This window comes from Anoplophora glabripennis, unplaced genomic scaffold (genome assembly GCF_000390285.2).
Source record: "Anoplophora glabripennis isolate ALB-LARVAE unplaced genomic scaffold, Agla_2.0 scaffold5, whole genome shotgun sequence".
Classification (NCBI taxonomy): Eukaryota; Metazoa; Arthropoda; class Insecta; order Coleoptera; family Cerambycidae; genus Anoplophora; species Anoplophora glabripennis.
Genome location: NW_019416525.1, coordinates 1,867,822 through 1,882,947, shown reverse-complemented (window position 1 = coordinate 1,882,947; position 15,126 = coordinate 1,867,822). Strand labels below are relative to the sequence as shown.

Here is a 15,126-nt window from a genome sequence, read left to right as displayed (position 1 = left end):
AGACCTGCTGGTAGAATCTCTAGATCGACCTTGATGTACATTTTGGTTCTTATTATGTCTATGTCCGCAACAGACAGAATCGCTCCTCAGGTAATGGCGATCCTCTGAAACATTCCGTAGTGTCCTCTGCAACTGGTCGTATCCAATACTTGAGTGACTGAGACACCGCGAAGCATTTGAAGAGTCACATCTGATGATGCCGAGAATGTAGAACGAAAAAATGTTGAGAATAATTGGATGCGAACATTCGCAGAGGTCACTACAGAACATCTCAGAGGGTCACCATTACCTGACCAGCGGCTCCGTCTGTAGAGGCCTTAGATACAATAAAAACCGAAATGAACATCAGGGCAAACTTAGGGGTTCTTCTAGATTATTGGCAGCAGACCGGGAATTCATGTTATTTAAGGATTTCTGTAATTTAAAGCAATTGGAAATACTGCACATTATATTTTAACATTGGCCTAAACATGGAACCTTGATGTATTCCAAATTACATTTACCCCTCTTGAAATAAACCCACTGTATTCTGTTAGACAAATATGACATGAACACATTTTATAAATAGGGCAACCCAAAATGAATTGATTTATTGAGTAAAATACCATCATCCAACCTATCACTGGAAAAATCTGTGTAAATTACATCAACCTGAACATTACTAACCGTACTTTTAGCAATAAATTGATTAATACAAAATAAATTAGAAGTTGTGGACCTATGACCTATTTACAGTATTTACCATAAAATCTTGTTGACAAATATTTTATCCTTGGCTTGGATATAGGAATTACGATATTACGAATAGGTACATTTTGCTATACAATGCAATTTCCATAACTTTTACAAAATTATGTTTTATGGTTATATAAGTCTGTAAAACCCTAGAACTATGTGCTATGTGGTGGTAAAACCCCAATGCCTGTATAATATGCGCATGAGTGGATGTCAGTTTCGTTGCGATATGTTCCTGGCGTTAGTGGAAAAGAAAGTTAAAAATAAAAATCAACATTTCATTTTCGGTTCAGCCACGAAATACACATTTGAATTATAAGAAATCGTATAATATAAAACAATTTGCAAAATTTTATTTTGATTTCCATTTACATATTGTAGTAAATTCAGTAAGTTGATGGGAAACTTTTACCACTGCGCAAGTGGATGACGCTTCACGCTTGAAATGAACTTTACAAAATTTATGTTGTGGAAACATGAAATAAAACTACTTACAAATTCACCGACGTTCTAGCTGTCGCTGTCACAAAATATTTCACACGAATAATGCACTATGCACTCCGAATTACAAAAAGCCACGCCGCACGCGAACTGCACACGAAAAAGAGGTTACGTTAGAGCTATGCAGCATTTGTTTTCTACCGAAATCGCTTTGCCGGTAGCAGCCTACTATGGAAATTATAATGGAATAAAAGCCATCGTATATTCTTCGTAAAACGCCACAGAAACATGATACAAAGGTTTATTTTTGTCAATATAAATAAAAAATTACAAAAAATATCAGTCTAAATATCGCAAGTATTAATAATGGTTCCTTGATCCTGCGAGATGTAAACGTTTATAAGGTCTGGAATCGTACGGCTGCTGGTTAAATCTATTCACCACGTTAACGTCATGGGGAAGTTTCTGGGTAGTCGTAGAGATCTTGGGGGTTTCACCAACCCTGTTAGCAAGGCTATTACCGATAGATGAAGGTTCAGAGTTGGATGAAGTGTCTTGAAAACGACTGGCAAGTTCTGGATATACCTTTGCGCTCGTTCCTGCGAACGATGGTCTTTGAGCCATTGCCAACGCGATGATGCATCCAAAGATTACAATGGTTTTCTAAAAAACAATTACAAATAATTTAAAAAGTGATGAAATGAAAACAAAAGTATAGTTTGTTCCATTTTTAGTATTCAGTGCGTATATTACCGATTATTCTGTTTCTCTTATAGCTATCTATAAGTAGGGGGTCAAGATATGAAGCACATAGGTACATAGTTCATTTTAAGATCTCATTTTTTAGTCACTATGATATTACGACTGGCAACAAAATTATTTTTAATAATAATACATTTTTCGTGCCAAATTATAATAAAAATTACCAACTATTGTTACTCGAGAGTGTAAAATGCGAACTATTAAATAAATGTTTCAAAGGTATAAAAAAAATGGAATGTTTTATATTTCATTATAATATTTAACGCATACATTATACCAACAAGGCATAGGGAAGTTAAACAAGTTATAGTGTAAAATAAAATACCGGTTTCTTAATGTTCAAATTCTCCCAATATGCGTAAATAAATATTTTATAATTATTAATTTAATTTATTACTTACCATTATTGGAGATTATAGAATTTTAAATAAATTTCACTAATTATAAAAGCGCCTATGCATTTACTGTGTAGAAGTTTACTGGAATGAATGAGCAATAAGACTATAAGTCGTGTATTTATCGAGATTGTTGTTTTGCGTCAAGGATTCTATATAGCCCCAGGCATGGTGATGGGCAGTTGGAATTAACAAAGGAAAATCCAATTTCTTTTTAAGGCACTATTAGAATTCTTAGATCACGTTTTTAATACGCTGTCAGACGATTTCAATTTAATTGAAATAAATAAACTAGTTGTAATGATTCAACGAATAATGGATAAAATACGGGGACAGTGAAACTTATTTTGCAGAAATCATTTAAAACTGGTAAACCCTTCATTCTTCCGGTTGGAAAATTTTATCCATACTTTTCTTACTTATACATATTTATAACTTTTTTATTTTTCCTTCCTGTATTACAATGGAACAATATATACCGAGACGATTTTTTAAGAAAGTAAATCATGCATTGAAATAATATTAATTCAATTTTATTTTTGTTGGACGCATTAGCAAAATAACTGGATACAATCACTAACTTTTAAATAAAGTACTTTCAGATATATAAGAAACTAGGTATGAGTTATACCAGTATGATTAAAAACCTGTGCCCTGTGTTTTCTACAAAGCTCAGCCCAGCTAGTTTATCATCTAAGTTCATTTCTGTATGGATTTATTTTGCTATTTCAATTAGATTTATTTGAATTTTCAAATGTACACAGGCGCGGATCTAAGGGGGCGACGGGGGCGACCGCCCCCCCCAATGGTCCGAAAAAAAAGTCAGATAATAAATTAATAAAGATAAAAATTTTTCTTGACTGCTTAACTTTTTTTTAGTAAAATAAATGAATGAAGATTAAAAAGTTTATGTCTCTCAGTTTTCCTGATTGCATAACTTTTTTTTTTAGACATTAGTTATAGAAACGCCCCTCTCCCCCAAAGTCCATCACTGGAACAGCCTCCGATGTACACAGATCACAAAAATAGTTTCATACTCCGTTTGCTTTTTTTAATACATATTATCATGTTTCGATAATTTTTATCTTTGAAACGAGGTGAATGTGCGTATATTAAGTCAAACCAGTGATTTTCACTACAATAAATTAATGTAATAATTATACCTATAAAATAAATGCTAAAGTACATGTAAATACAAATAAAACCAGTATACAGGGTATTTTGGAACAAAATACCATAAATTCAAGAGCTGATAGGACAAAAATTAATATGATTTTTCTATGAGCCTAGCGCCTTTTATTTTGAAATTTAATAGAGATAAATTTTTGAGATACCATCTTTCCCAGTGACATATTATGACACCTTTTTTGAGGATGGGTTCTTTATAGAATATGGATTTCAGAGAAAAACATAAATGAGTGTACCTTTAGTATACGGGGTGCCCAAAAAATATTCGGCCATATTATAACAGTATCTTTCTTGCATGAAAATAAATCGAATTAGATCAAATTACCATAGTATTGTTTCCTTAAAAAGTCATCGGACTTCAAAATCAAAATATTTTAAACTATTTTGATACTTATTGCAGAAAGCTTTTTGTGTCCACAATTTGAATAAAATTCATTCAACTGTATGAGATATGCTGATTAGATTTTCGTCGAACATTGTGGAATGCCATTACATTTTTTTTTGTAATTTTTAAGGGGCAAAATTTATTTTGAACAAAAGTAATCCTTTAATTTGTTTGCATTTATAAATTATATATTAATTTTAGTTATGAGATGTTATGCTTAGATAAATTTAGAATTATACAGGATGTCACATAATGACAAGTCAAAAATGAAAGTCGTTTTTATACAGGAATATTTCACAGAGTAAAATGATATATACGTATTGAAAAGTATATTGAGGCACAGGAGTCATTTTGTAATATCATTTAAATAAATTCTGTATTTATTTAAATAACATATCATCTCTACACATTGCTAATAAAAAAACCAATAAGCATTTACTGTTGTCCGCTTCCGCTCTTGAAAGTAGGTTAAAAAGGTGGGATAGTATATGTAATACTTATTAAAAAGGCGAAAAATTATATAAAAATAAAAACACTTTATTCACACTTTAAATAGTTCATGATTTAACAATATTATTTTAAACAATAATACAGTTAATTTGACAAAAAAAAATACATAAATGTAACAGCCCATAATATCACTCTCTAAATAAAATCAAGTTTATAATCGTCCCAAACTGCTTAAGAACGACGGCCTCGACTGTGTGGGCTTCACATATTTATCATCAAATGGAGAAAAGTCATCGTCATCATCAAAAGAGGACCTCAGACGAACTTGTTGTTGTTTATTCCTGCTTCCCTGAGGATCCCTGAATTTTTCAATGTGCTCAGCATTTAATAACCAAAAAGGTCTATTCTCCCTTGGCCATGTATTGAGCCATTTCACTAATTCTTCGTCTCCACGAGCATCTATTGGTATTTTTATAGTAGTTTGTGACTCGGTTTCTCCAATTCTGTTGGCTATACTATTTGTGTCAACGGAGGATTGTGAGTTTGAAGTCTCGGTGTCCTTAAAACGGCTATGTAGTTCTGGATACACCTTTTGGCTGGTTCCTGCGTAAGAAGGGCGTTGGGCTACTGCTAGGGCCACGACGCAACCGAAAATTACTAACGATCTCTGAAACAAAACAAAAAAAAAAATTAGAAACCGAAGACAAGTACCTAGGTAGTTTATGTTGATTACATTTTATAAAATTCTTCACGGTTTAGTAACAGCATATAAGTAAAATATGTAACTTCATCATAAGTAGTGAATATATAAAAAAAAATTGTAAAATACATACCATGATTGTGAATGAAAACGTTTTTAGTAAAGATGTGTTTCACTGATATATATAAGATAGCTACACTCTAAACCCTCTTATTCTTCTGAGGATCGAGAATTGACTGGCGACGCGAGGCTGTAATCTTTTTATTTAAAATGTGCGACACGAGACGTCTGGGTATGGCCCCAAACCATCATTATAGTAGTGGATTCTTAGAAAGGGAAACCCACATTGTTTTTAGAAGCTTATCGCTGAAGAAGTAAGTAAGAAACCGCAAAATATTGCTGTGGTTTAATATCATCTACAAAAATTGTATATCTTAGCCTTGAACAAACAACTTTAGTGGTAATTAATTGCAATTTCATGTTAAAACAAGTTTTTTTTTTGTCCAGATTATTAGCATATAGTTCAGTTATCAAATCTTTTCAGTCACCAAATACTATAAACAATTAGCTATTAAATGTGGCATTTACATATAATTAGTTTTTCCGTTCGTTGCATCAGTATTGTTTCGTTCTCAGAAACTAGGATGTACAGCAAACAAAATAATTCTTACAGCTTATGTTTATTAGTTCGGCTTTTACTTGGAAATAATATGATTTTACCATATCATGACTTGCATATATACAGGTAGGTGAATAATTGAACATTGAAATCAAAAGTCAAAGGGTACCTATCCTGATTTTTCAGGATATTGCAATAAAATAACATTTTTGTAGAATTGTACAACTACCTACTAACGTTAAATAAAGTACCGGGCAGCAATTGTAAAGTAATTGATCTATATAAGTTCTTGATAAATTATAAAAATGTGTAACGATTCAATTACAGTTATTTTATATTCAACAAATATCTGTCTCGTTAAGAAAAAAAATGCAAAAAAATCTTGAATCAAGAATATATTTATCTGCTTTTACTCATATCATAATCAATCAATTTTCCTTCTGTGTAAATCCATTAAAGAAGAAATTTTACTTTGCTCAAGATTGCAATAAAATTGTAATCTATTTACATACCTACTCGCAAACAAATAATTTTTTTGTTTTTATATAAGCTTATTATAATCTGGAACCATATAAAATGTTTTTAATTAAATAAATAAATCTTTTTGGAAGAAAAATTTCTTAATTTAAGAATATGATATATATGTCTTAATTTGACTGAATTTGTATCATATAAAAACCACATATTGTACACATAAGTACGATTAGATTTAGCTTCTATATAATTTTCTTTATATAATAAAAGTAAATAAGATTTTGCAAAATCTGTAGTTTTAACCGCAAACTAATAATTTAAATATGCAATAGTTTATAATACAACAGAGAATATATGATAAACCACAGCATTAATTTATTTTAATACCTATATATATAAAATGCATCTTGTTTATGTTAACAATCGGAAGCTACATTTAACTGAAGGCCCTGTATCTTGTATTTTTGGACAGCCCTTCTAAACTTCTTCCTCTTCTTCTAAAAAGTTATTTTCTGTAAGAATTATTAAAAATTATTCCTGTTATTTGTTTTGAATTTTGAAGTTTAGAGACGAAATGAAAAATAGTTTTATAATGCCGAATTGAACATTACATTTTCGAAATACCGTTATTTTATAAATGTGTGCATAATAAAAGGTTTTAACAACAGCTTCAAGGTAATATAGCATAGAAAAATTAGTTTCCTGAGTAGATAATGTTCTTCATTATCTTTATTTAATTGCTTGTATACCGTTATTGTCAAGAGCAGTATGTTTTTTAAACAAAGCAAGTCGAGGTAATACACAATTTGAAAATAACGCAAACAATTATTAGGTAGTAATGTTACAATAGGTAGGTAGGTACCTAATTATGTGAACGGGATGAGGTTATTGCTGCTTTAATTTTATGACATTCATTTGATATGTTAAAAAATTTCGCATTGAAATAGATGGTAGACGATTATTATGAATTTGGGTTAAACTGCGCAAAAATAACATCCAGTATATATTTCCTTGATATCTTCAGTATCCACTAATCACCCACTAATGTAAACAATTATTTTCCCCATAAATCATGATAAATATACAACGCAACAAGCCCTCTTTAACCACAAATTTACATTTAATAGGTATATCATATCGATTGTGTAAGCCACCTGCATGCCTCACTGAATATTTTATTAAATTTATAATTATAGGATCTAGATGAAAAAAATACTATTTTATCACGTTCCATAAATATTACAAATTTTTATTTTTATCTGTAGCAGTTAATTTTATATGAAGCACCCAAAATTAAAAAAATACCTTCAAAGTTTTATGCAAAAACTGTTTAGTCATTTTTCTTGTTTCAGTTTTTAACTTTGAGAACATCGATACGTTAATAACACATATTTTCAGAATTTGTTTTCAGAATTTACGTCCCTGGAAATTAAAATCTACTTTTACAACAATCGTTACTTTTAAGACGTCATTCAAGAAATGTACAGAGGTGTGACTCATTCCTGAATGTACGTGGGGAGTTTCTCTCGATATTTCTGTTTTATTTTAGCTTCTATTTGTTTACATTATACCTATTATGTAATAATGTTTTAAGATTTAATCAGAGGCGTCCGAGGTTGATGCAAACAAAAAGTTTTTCTTGTCTGACTAGACTGTTAAGAATTGTCTGGCTTAATCTATCACTCCCCTCAGTACCTATTAAGTGCATTTAAGAGTACAATAATTTTGTATTAATAAACACGACTTCGCTTCAGGTCTACGAATTTTTTTGACTATTATTCACTGTAAAACTAATCAAAATCATGGATGTTACGGTAGGCGTAAAAATGCCGCCACTGCTTAAGCCAAATTTTTTATATTGCCCCACAGAATAGACTAATTAATTCATTCGGGTTTTTCCGAGCGGTTACACTACTTACAATAAATTAATTTAATCGTGGAACGTGAAAGCAGATTATAATATTCGATAATTCGTTTCAAAACACGTTTTTAACTTATGGGTCTCATTACAAAAATCCCGTTTCATTTATTATTGCGCTTATATTTTTGTAGATAGGTCAATGCAACTTTGAAATTAATAAATAATTGCAGTAAATGCCACCAGAATAAGGAATAGCAATAAACAAATTTTACAAACTAATTTAAGGGGCCAAAATTTTTCTAGATTTATTTTAGTTTAGAGCTTTTCTATGCGAGAAATTATAAGTCCCCGTTGAATTTATTTAGATATTATTTGTTGAAATATTGTTAGTGACAAAAAAATTATAAATATTTTATTAGGTACATATCTTTTAAATATTAACAAAATACTAACCTCAGTAAATAGAGATAGAGATAGGTATTAAATAATTTTATCAATAAAAATATTATTTATTTTTTTTTAATACGCTCTGCCACCTTATCTACCTATAAAATCAGCATGTAAAAAAAAAGAAACATAAAATGCATATTATACCAATTTCTTTATGAATTTAAATAAATGGGATTTTTTAAAGTAGAAATTCGAACTTATAAGAGCAATATCGTCAACCTACAATACTAGGGGTGATACATTCCCTTAAAGTTCATTAAGTTCATTAAGTGTCATTTACTATGCAATTGGCCATTAGAAATACAATATGTTCACCCTCCATAGTAACATAAGTGGTATTCTGATTTTACATAATTTATATTAGTTGGCACAGAAAGTTTTTGTTTTGTATTGCCGATAATACAGTTTCCTGTTTCAGTTATGCAACGACGACCATTTTGATGTAACGCGCGCATGTCAAGAATATTTATTTGAAACTTAAGAAATCAACATTAAACATGAAACTGGTGAGATATGCTTTTTGTTAAATTATGTAACAACTTTAATGTATTCTTTATTCTATTCAATATCCCCTTACAAATAGGAGGGTGAAAAATACATCGGATATTGGAATGTCAAAACTATTCAGCTATTTTATGCTACTTTCAAATTTAAGTTTTAATTCTTCAACTGTTAGTGATATTAAACCGAAACTTAGTTAATACTAATATAATTTTAATTTCTTACTAACTAGAAAAGATATTGAAAAAAAAAATTTTCAAATTGCATCTAGCCTTTATTGGTGATAAACAGCAATTTAGTCATAATATCCAAAAATTTATTACTTCTGTTTGTTTTTGTACCTTGGACGAAATTATCAATAAAGACATATAATTAATACTATTTATATTAGAAAAGGGGCAATAAATATATTTTTGGATCACCTATCTGTTTGCTCGATATGTGTACCACTTGTCAGGTTATATAATATTTTTACATAATTTCAAAAATACTACTGATTTTCTCTAACCGATATAATTATTTTCCAGAAATTAAAAGTAGTTTCTGCACCAGGATCTTATCGGAGACTGGAAGTATTTAGAAGAATTTGTCCAGATCCACCATCGGACTTTTTACCAGGACAATTACTATACGAATTAGACTCCGACTGGACATTCTTACAAATGCCTATGGAGAATATTGGACATAGCACAGTGGAAAGATCAGCAATATTTATGCCACAGCAGTCTCCAGCAAATGGTCTAATTTCCTCTAGAGAATTTTCAGCACAGTCTTTTATCAGTACTACAGATGGAAATGCAGCTTTAACAAAAGACTTATCGGAAGCATTAATGCAATTACAGATATCCGGACAAAATAGCGAATACAGACCTAATCAAAGTTCCTTAACAATTCAAGAAAATGGAAGTCTTAGAGGATGGAATACAAACTGTTCAGCTTCTTATACACCTTCAAATTATCTAACGAACACTACGAGTCATAATGGTATTCCTCAAAATAGTGTAAATGGAGACGTTTCAATGAATATGTTACATTTGCCAACACATTTATTGCCAAGGGATTTAATGGAAGAAATAAATTACATTGGAATGTGGCCACCTAGAACTACAGATAACGGTCAATATTACACACAGGACAGGCAAATGCAGTTCATGGCTCAACAGCCTTTGACAGCTCCTGTAAACTTCTACGTTACAGAATTTGGAGTACAATATATTGGTCCAAGGCCTATGAATGGTATAAATTTGTCATCATCGACTTTACCGAATCATATAAACTTCCCTAATGAACTTTATGGACAAGGTCTTATGAATACTGTGAATAAGACACAGCCAGCTTTACTTGATCATATGAATATCTCTAATGAATTTTGTGAAGGAAGGCGCCTGAACACAAATCTGTCACAACCAATTTTACTGGATCATCTGAATTTCTCTAATGAAATTTATAACCAACCGCTTGTGAATCCTATAAATCAACTACAACCAACTCCAGTGGATTATATGAATTCGTATAATGAATTTTATAACCAAACACTTATGAATCCTATAAATCAACCACAACCAACTGCAGTGGATTACACGAATTTCTATAATGAATTTTATAATCAAATGCTTATGAATCCTATAAATCCATCACAATCAACGTCAGTGGATCATATGAACTACTTCAATGAATATTCACAACTAATGTCTATGAATAATATAATTTCATCACAACCGCCATTAGTAAATGATATGAATTTTTATAATGAATTTTCAGAACCAATGGTTATGAATAATATAAATTTGTTACAACCACCTGTGCTAGATCATATGAATTTTTTTAATGGATTTCCAGAAACGAATGCTGTAAATTTGCCACAACAAACTTTAATGGGTGCCATGAATTTCTCTAATGAGCTGTTGGAACCAAGACCTATAAACCCTATAAATTTCTCACAGCCAACATTATTTGATTATATGAATTTCCATAATGAATATTTAGAAGCAAGGCCTACAAACACTATAAATTTGCAACAACCAAATGGATTAGATTGTCTGAATTTTTATAATGAATTTTCAATGCCGCATATACCAAACCCTATAGAAAATAATGTAAACGAGAATGGTCTACAATGGTCAATACAAAACCCTTTTCCAGAATATATAAATGGTACTGGAGAAAATTTACTTCCACGCAATCCACCAAGGCCTATTTTGAATAGGAATTATCTTAACGAAATACCAGCACAAGATTTGTTTTCTGCCTTGGACGAAACAAATTCTGCAGAAGATTATACTACAGAATATTCGAAGACACATGCCATAGCAAGGCCTACTACATTGAATACAATTCGCAATGACGCAGAACCCTATGTGTCACAAGATAACGTAATTGAACAGCAATTAAATTCCCCCTTAAGATATACAAATACATACGACGTAGAATGTCCATTTGCTTATAGAGCACCAAGACCTATATTGAACAGGAGGCATTTAGATGAATTTGCAAAGCCGTATGGGTCACAAAATCCTGTGATGGATCACCTAAATCCCCCATATTATACAAATCCTCACACCGAATCTCCATATTCACTTCCCATTCAAAATCATATGATAAACGGAGATGGAATCGATAATTTTTCAATGATTCACGTCTCACAGAATCCTGGACTAGATCAAATAAATCCTGTATTAAACCCTACAAATCCTTATGCTGAATATTTGGCGCCACATATGCCAGGAAATAATAATGTTGAATATCTTAAGCCACAAGTCACTTTGTCAAGTCAGATAAATTTTCTGACAGATTATACAAATCCTTGCACTAATTTTGCATTCGCACAGAACATGCAAAGACCTGATTTCCATCCTATTAATGGATTTCCAATATCAAACACACCCCAAAACTGTGTAATGGCTCAAATGAATGGTATACCACATCATACAAATTCAGAAATTTCGCAGGTATCTGAATTATCCGAATTATCTCCAAATGAGTAATGCCAATAAGTCAGAACTTGGTGAGTATATGAATTTTATTTTTCTGTTATTGCAAGCTGTCTGAAAACAAATAGGTCAGACTTCAAGCATAATTCTCTTGAATGAAAATAAAATGACTTAAATTAAGTTACTATACAATTTTGCTTTAATAATTTATATACCTTTGTTATTTATATACAGTCTGTTTCACTTAAAGTTGGAACACCTCTGTATTTAGGATGTCGTTTGCCGATTTCCAAAATAAATTATTTTATGTGATAGTACTCAAAAAGGACTACCGTTTGATATTATATTTTTTGACGTGATCTTTTCTACGGCCTACTATCAATAAGAAAAGAACCTCAAAAATTAAAAAAACATATATTAGGCATATTTTTGAGTAAGAAATGGATAGCATTTTCGATTTGACCACACCTCAAAACTCTAAATACAAAGTTTTATTATTATAGCTTTTACAGGGTGTTCACAAAATAGGTGCAAACGTCGAAAAATTTTCTCATTACAGAGTGTCCTGTATTAACAGTGGAAAATATTTTCAAGGTATTTTTCCATAACTTTATTAACCGAAGGTATATTCATGCAGTTTCATCGATTTCACTCATACAGGGTGCTCACAATAAGACAAATTATATATTTTTTTTATTATACCAGAAATGAGTTTCGAAATGAAATAAAATTTGAATATTACTGATTTCCATTAGCCCACTATCATTTGGTATGCACTGTTCAATTTGTCTCCTCTTATTTCTAATAACTCTCCTCAACTGATGATGTGGTGTTGTCTAATTCTATTACATAAATCTTGATTAAAAAAATTAATGTGTTTTGTGGGATTTTATGTAATCGAATAATTGGGCCCTTCTTTTTTAACAATAATCTAAATGCAGATTTTTTAAAAATTTTTTAAAAATGATTTTTGGAATTCAGTACATGCACTTCCTCTTCACGTCTTTTCTTAATGATAGTAGGCTATAGAAAAGATCACATGTCAAAAAATTTCATATCAAAAAGTAGACCTTTTTGAGTAGGTACTACCACACAAAAAAAAGAATTTTGGAAATCGGCCAACGCCATTCTAAATACGGACGTTCCGACTAAATGAAACACACTATTTATGAAATCTCATTTTATTTATTATAAGAAAATTGCTTCTAGTATATATTTTTAGAGTAAATAGTGACATTATATGTATCAACTAAAAAAAAATATGTAGGAGAAACACCCAGACTATGTACATATTTGGGTAAAAATTCATGTATAAATTCATTTATTTACTTTAATATAAAAATTATTCAGTATAATTTCTGTTTAGATATATTTTCTACTAGTGGAGCTTCCTGGCAGTTGATGGATTACCAAAGAGAAATTTCCATTTGTTAGTTATTTCAACAAAAAAACAAAATTAAAAATCTGTTCAGTTTTTGTATATTAATTATAAGACGGATTATTCCTTTTGTAAGAAATAATTTATGTCGTGAAAAAAAATTGAAATTCTGAAATACCTACTTAGAAGTATTTTAATTTAACTAGTGATAATATTCTTCTTAATACATGACTGATACAATATGTATAAAATTTGCAATGCAATATTTTTTTTCTTAAAATTTAGATATAGTTACTTTTATATTAACAGACTGAAAAATTTTATTAATCGAATCGATTTTCTTAAAATAAACTTGTTAATGTTTTATTTGTTTTAGAAAAAGAATGATAATTAGTAATATTACTCTTAAGTCATTTCCAAGTGCACCACAAAGTACAAATATATTGTTGAACTGATTTTTTGTAGACGCACTTGAAATGCACTAATTGTCTGAAATTTTGTGATATAACTGTTCCTTGTTTTAATTTTTAAGTAATTTATACTTTGTAGGACATACCCACATTGTATGTAACTTTTAATGGTAAATAAGAAAATGTATTGTTGTATGTAATTGATCTCTTGAACAAAAACTAGGTAGGTACTTAATAAGTAGGTACCTGAAATACATTTTGTGATAAAACGTGCCTTTTAGTTCTTAGTCAAATGATTTGTAATGGATCTCATATTTTTAAAGAGTTATTTGTTTATAAATTAGATATATAAGTATTTTATTATTTTATTTTTTATGTTTTGTTTCCTGTGAAGTTATTTGTTTCTGTTTCATTGAATAAAACTGTTTTTAATATTTTATTCTTTTAATTTGATTAATGGATTTCAGACGTAGTATGTAATAACATTTTATAAGAATTTGAAGAAGCTATATTTACATATTGCACAAATTTATTTGAGATTATTTTTATGCAAGGACTCCTAGAATGATCACAGATTTCTGGGATTGAAACAGCACGATTTAGGCCAACTTATCAACTATATGTATACAAATGTTTCTTGCTATCTTGCGTTGTTTTAGTTAAATTTCTTCTACCCATATCTTTTTGGAGTGGTGTAATTAAGGAACATGGTATCAGATTATTGTATTCTGTTAGTCCGTAGAATATTAAAACTGTGGTTGTAAAGCTATTCTGCATTTTAGTAAAATATACTTATAGTTACAATTTTAATTTGGGAGTAACCAAAAATTAATAGAACGATGCGTAGAAAATTTAATTTCAATAATTGTATATTTAACAGTAACAATAGCCCTGTCCCATTTACTTGAGATCTCAGCTATTCTGAACGCTGCTGAAGATGAGTTTTTTTATTGTTGATTATACCTAGGTATGTACTTAAAATAAAACTGAAATAAGAGGGAGTTCTAAAATATTCATTGCTACTACACCGCAGATAATAATACACAGGGTGTGCTGAAAAAAACTGCCAAAACCACATTAATTCATAAAAAAGTATATATTGTAATTTTTTGTACCCAATAAAATAAAGGTAACAAGCTGCCCATGAATTAAAGAATAAGTAACGTATCGTATGCGAATGTTTTTTGAGCGATTCACTATTTTTTTGTTAGCTTAAACACTAATATTATTAGAACTAACAGGTTTCCATTTTTCTTTTCTTTAGTTTATCAATATCAATAATTGATTAATTATTAAGCATTGGGACTAATGCTGCAGTGGCGGGTAACAAAAATTAAAAATATTTAAAAATCTTATCTTAAAAACTGGAGATTTTCGAAAAACTATTAGACATTGTTTTTGATGAATTAAATGCCAGGTTAAAATTTTGATCAGGATATCATTCAGA

General features: G+C 30.1%; 2 protein-coding genes across 2 annotated transcripts; both read right to left on the bottom strand.

The window, feature by feature from the left end:
• Nucleotides 1-1,438: 1,438 nt before the first annotated feature.
• Nucleotides 1,439-2,447, bottom strand: LOC108907399. Its single transcript, XM_018711064.1, has 2 exons — nt 2,340-2,447; nt 1,439-1,839 (listed from the first exon to the last, which is right to left on the bottom strand). The coding sequence occupies exons 1-2, from the start codon at nt 2,340-2,342 to the stop codon at nt 1,537-1,539; spliced, it is 306 nt and encodes a 101-aa protein (XP_018566580.1). The 5' UTR covers nt 2,343-2,447; the 3' UTR covers nt 1,439-1,536.
• A 1,975-nt stretch (nt 2,448-4,422) lies between these two features.
• Nucleotides 4,423-5,308, bottom strand: LOC108907392. Its single transcript, XM_018711055.1, has 2 exons — nt 5,190-5,308; nt 4,423-5,023 (listed from the first exon to the last, which is right to left on the bottom strand). Exons 1-2 carry the CDS (start codon nt 5,190-5,192, stop codon nt 4,568-4,570), a joined length of 459 nt encoding a protein of 152 aa, XP_018566571.1. The 5' UTR covers nt 5,193-5,308; the 3' UTR covers nt 4,423-4,567.
• Between the last annotated feature and the right edge of the window lie 9,818 nt (nt 5,309-15,126).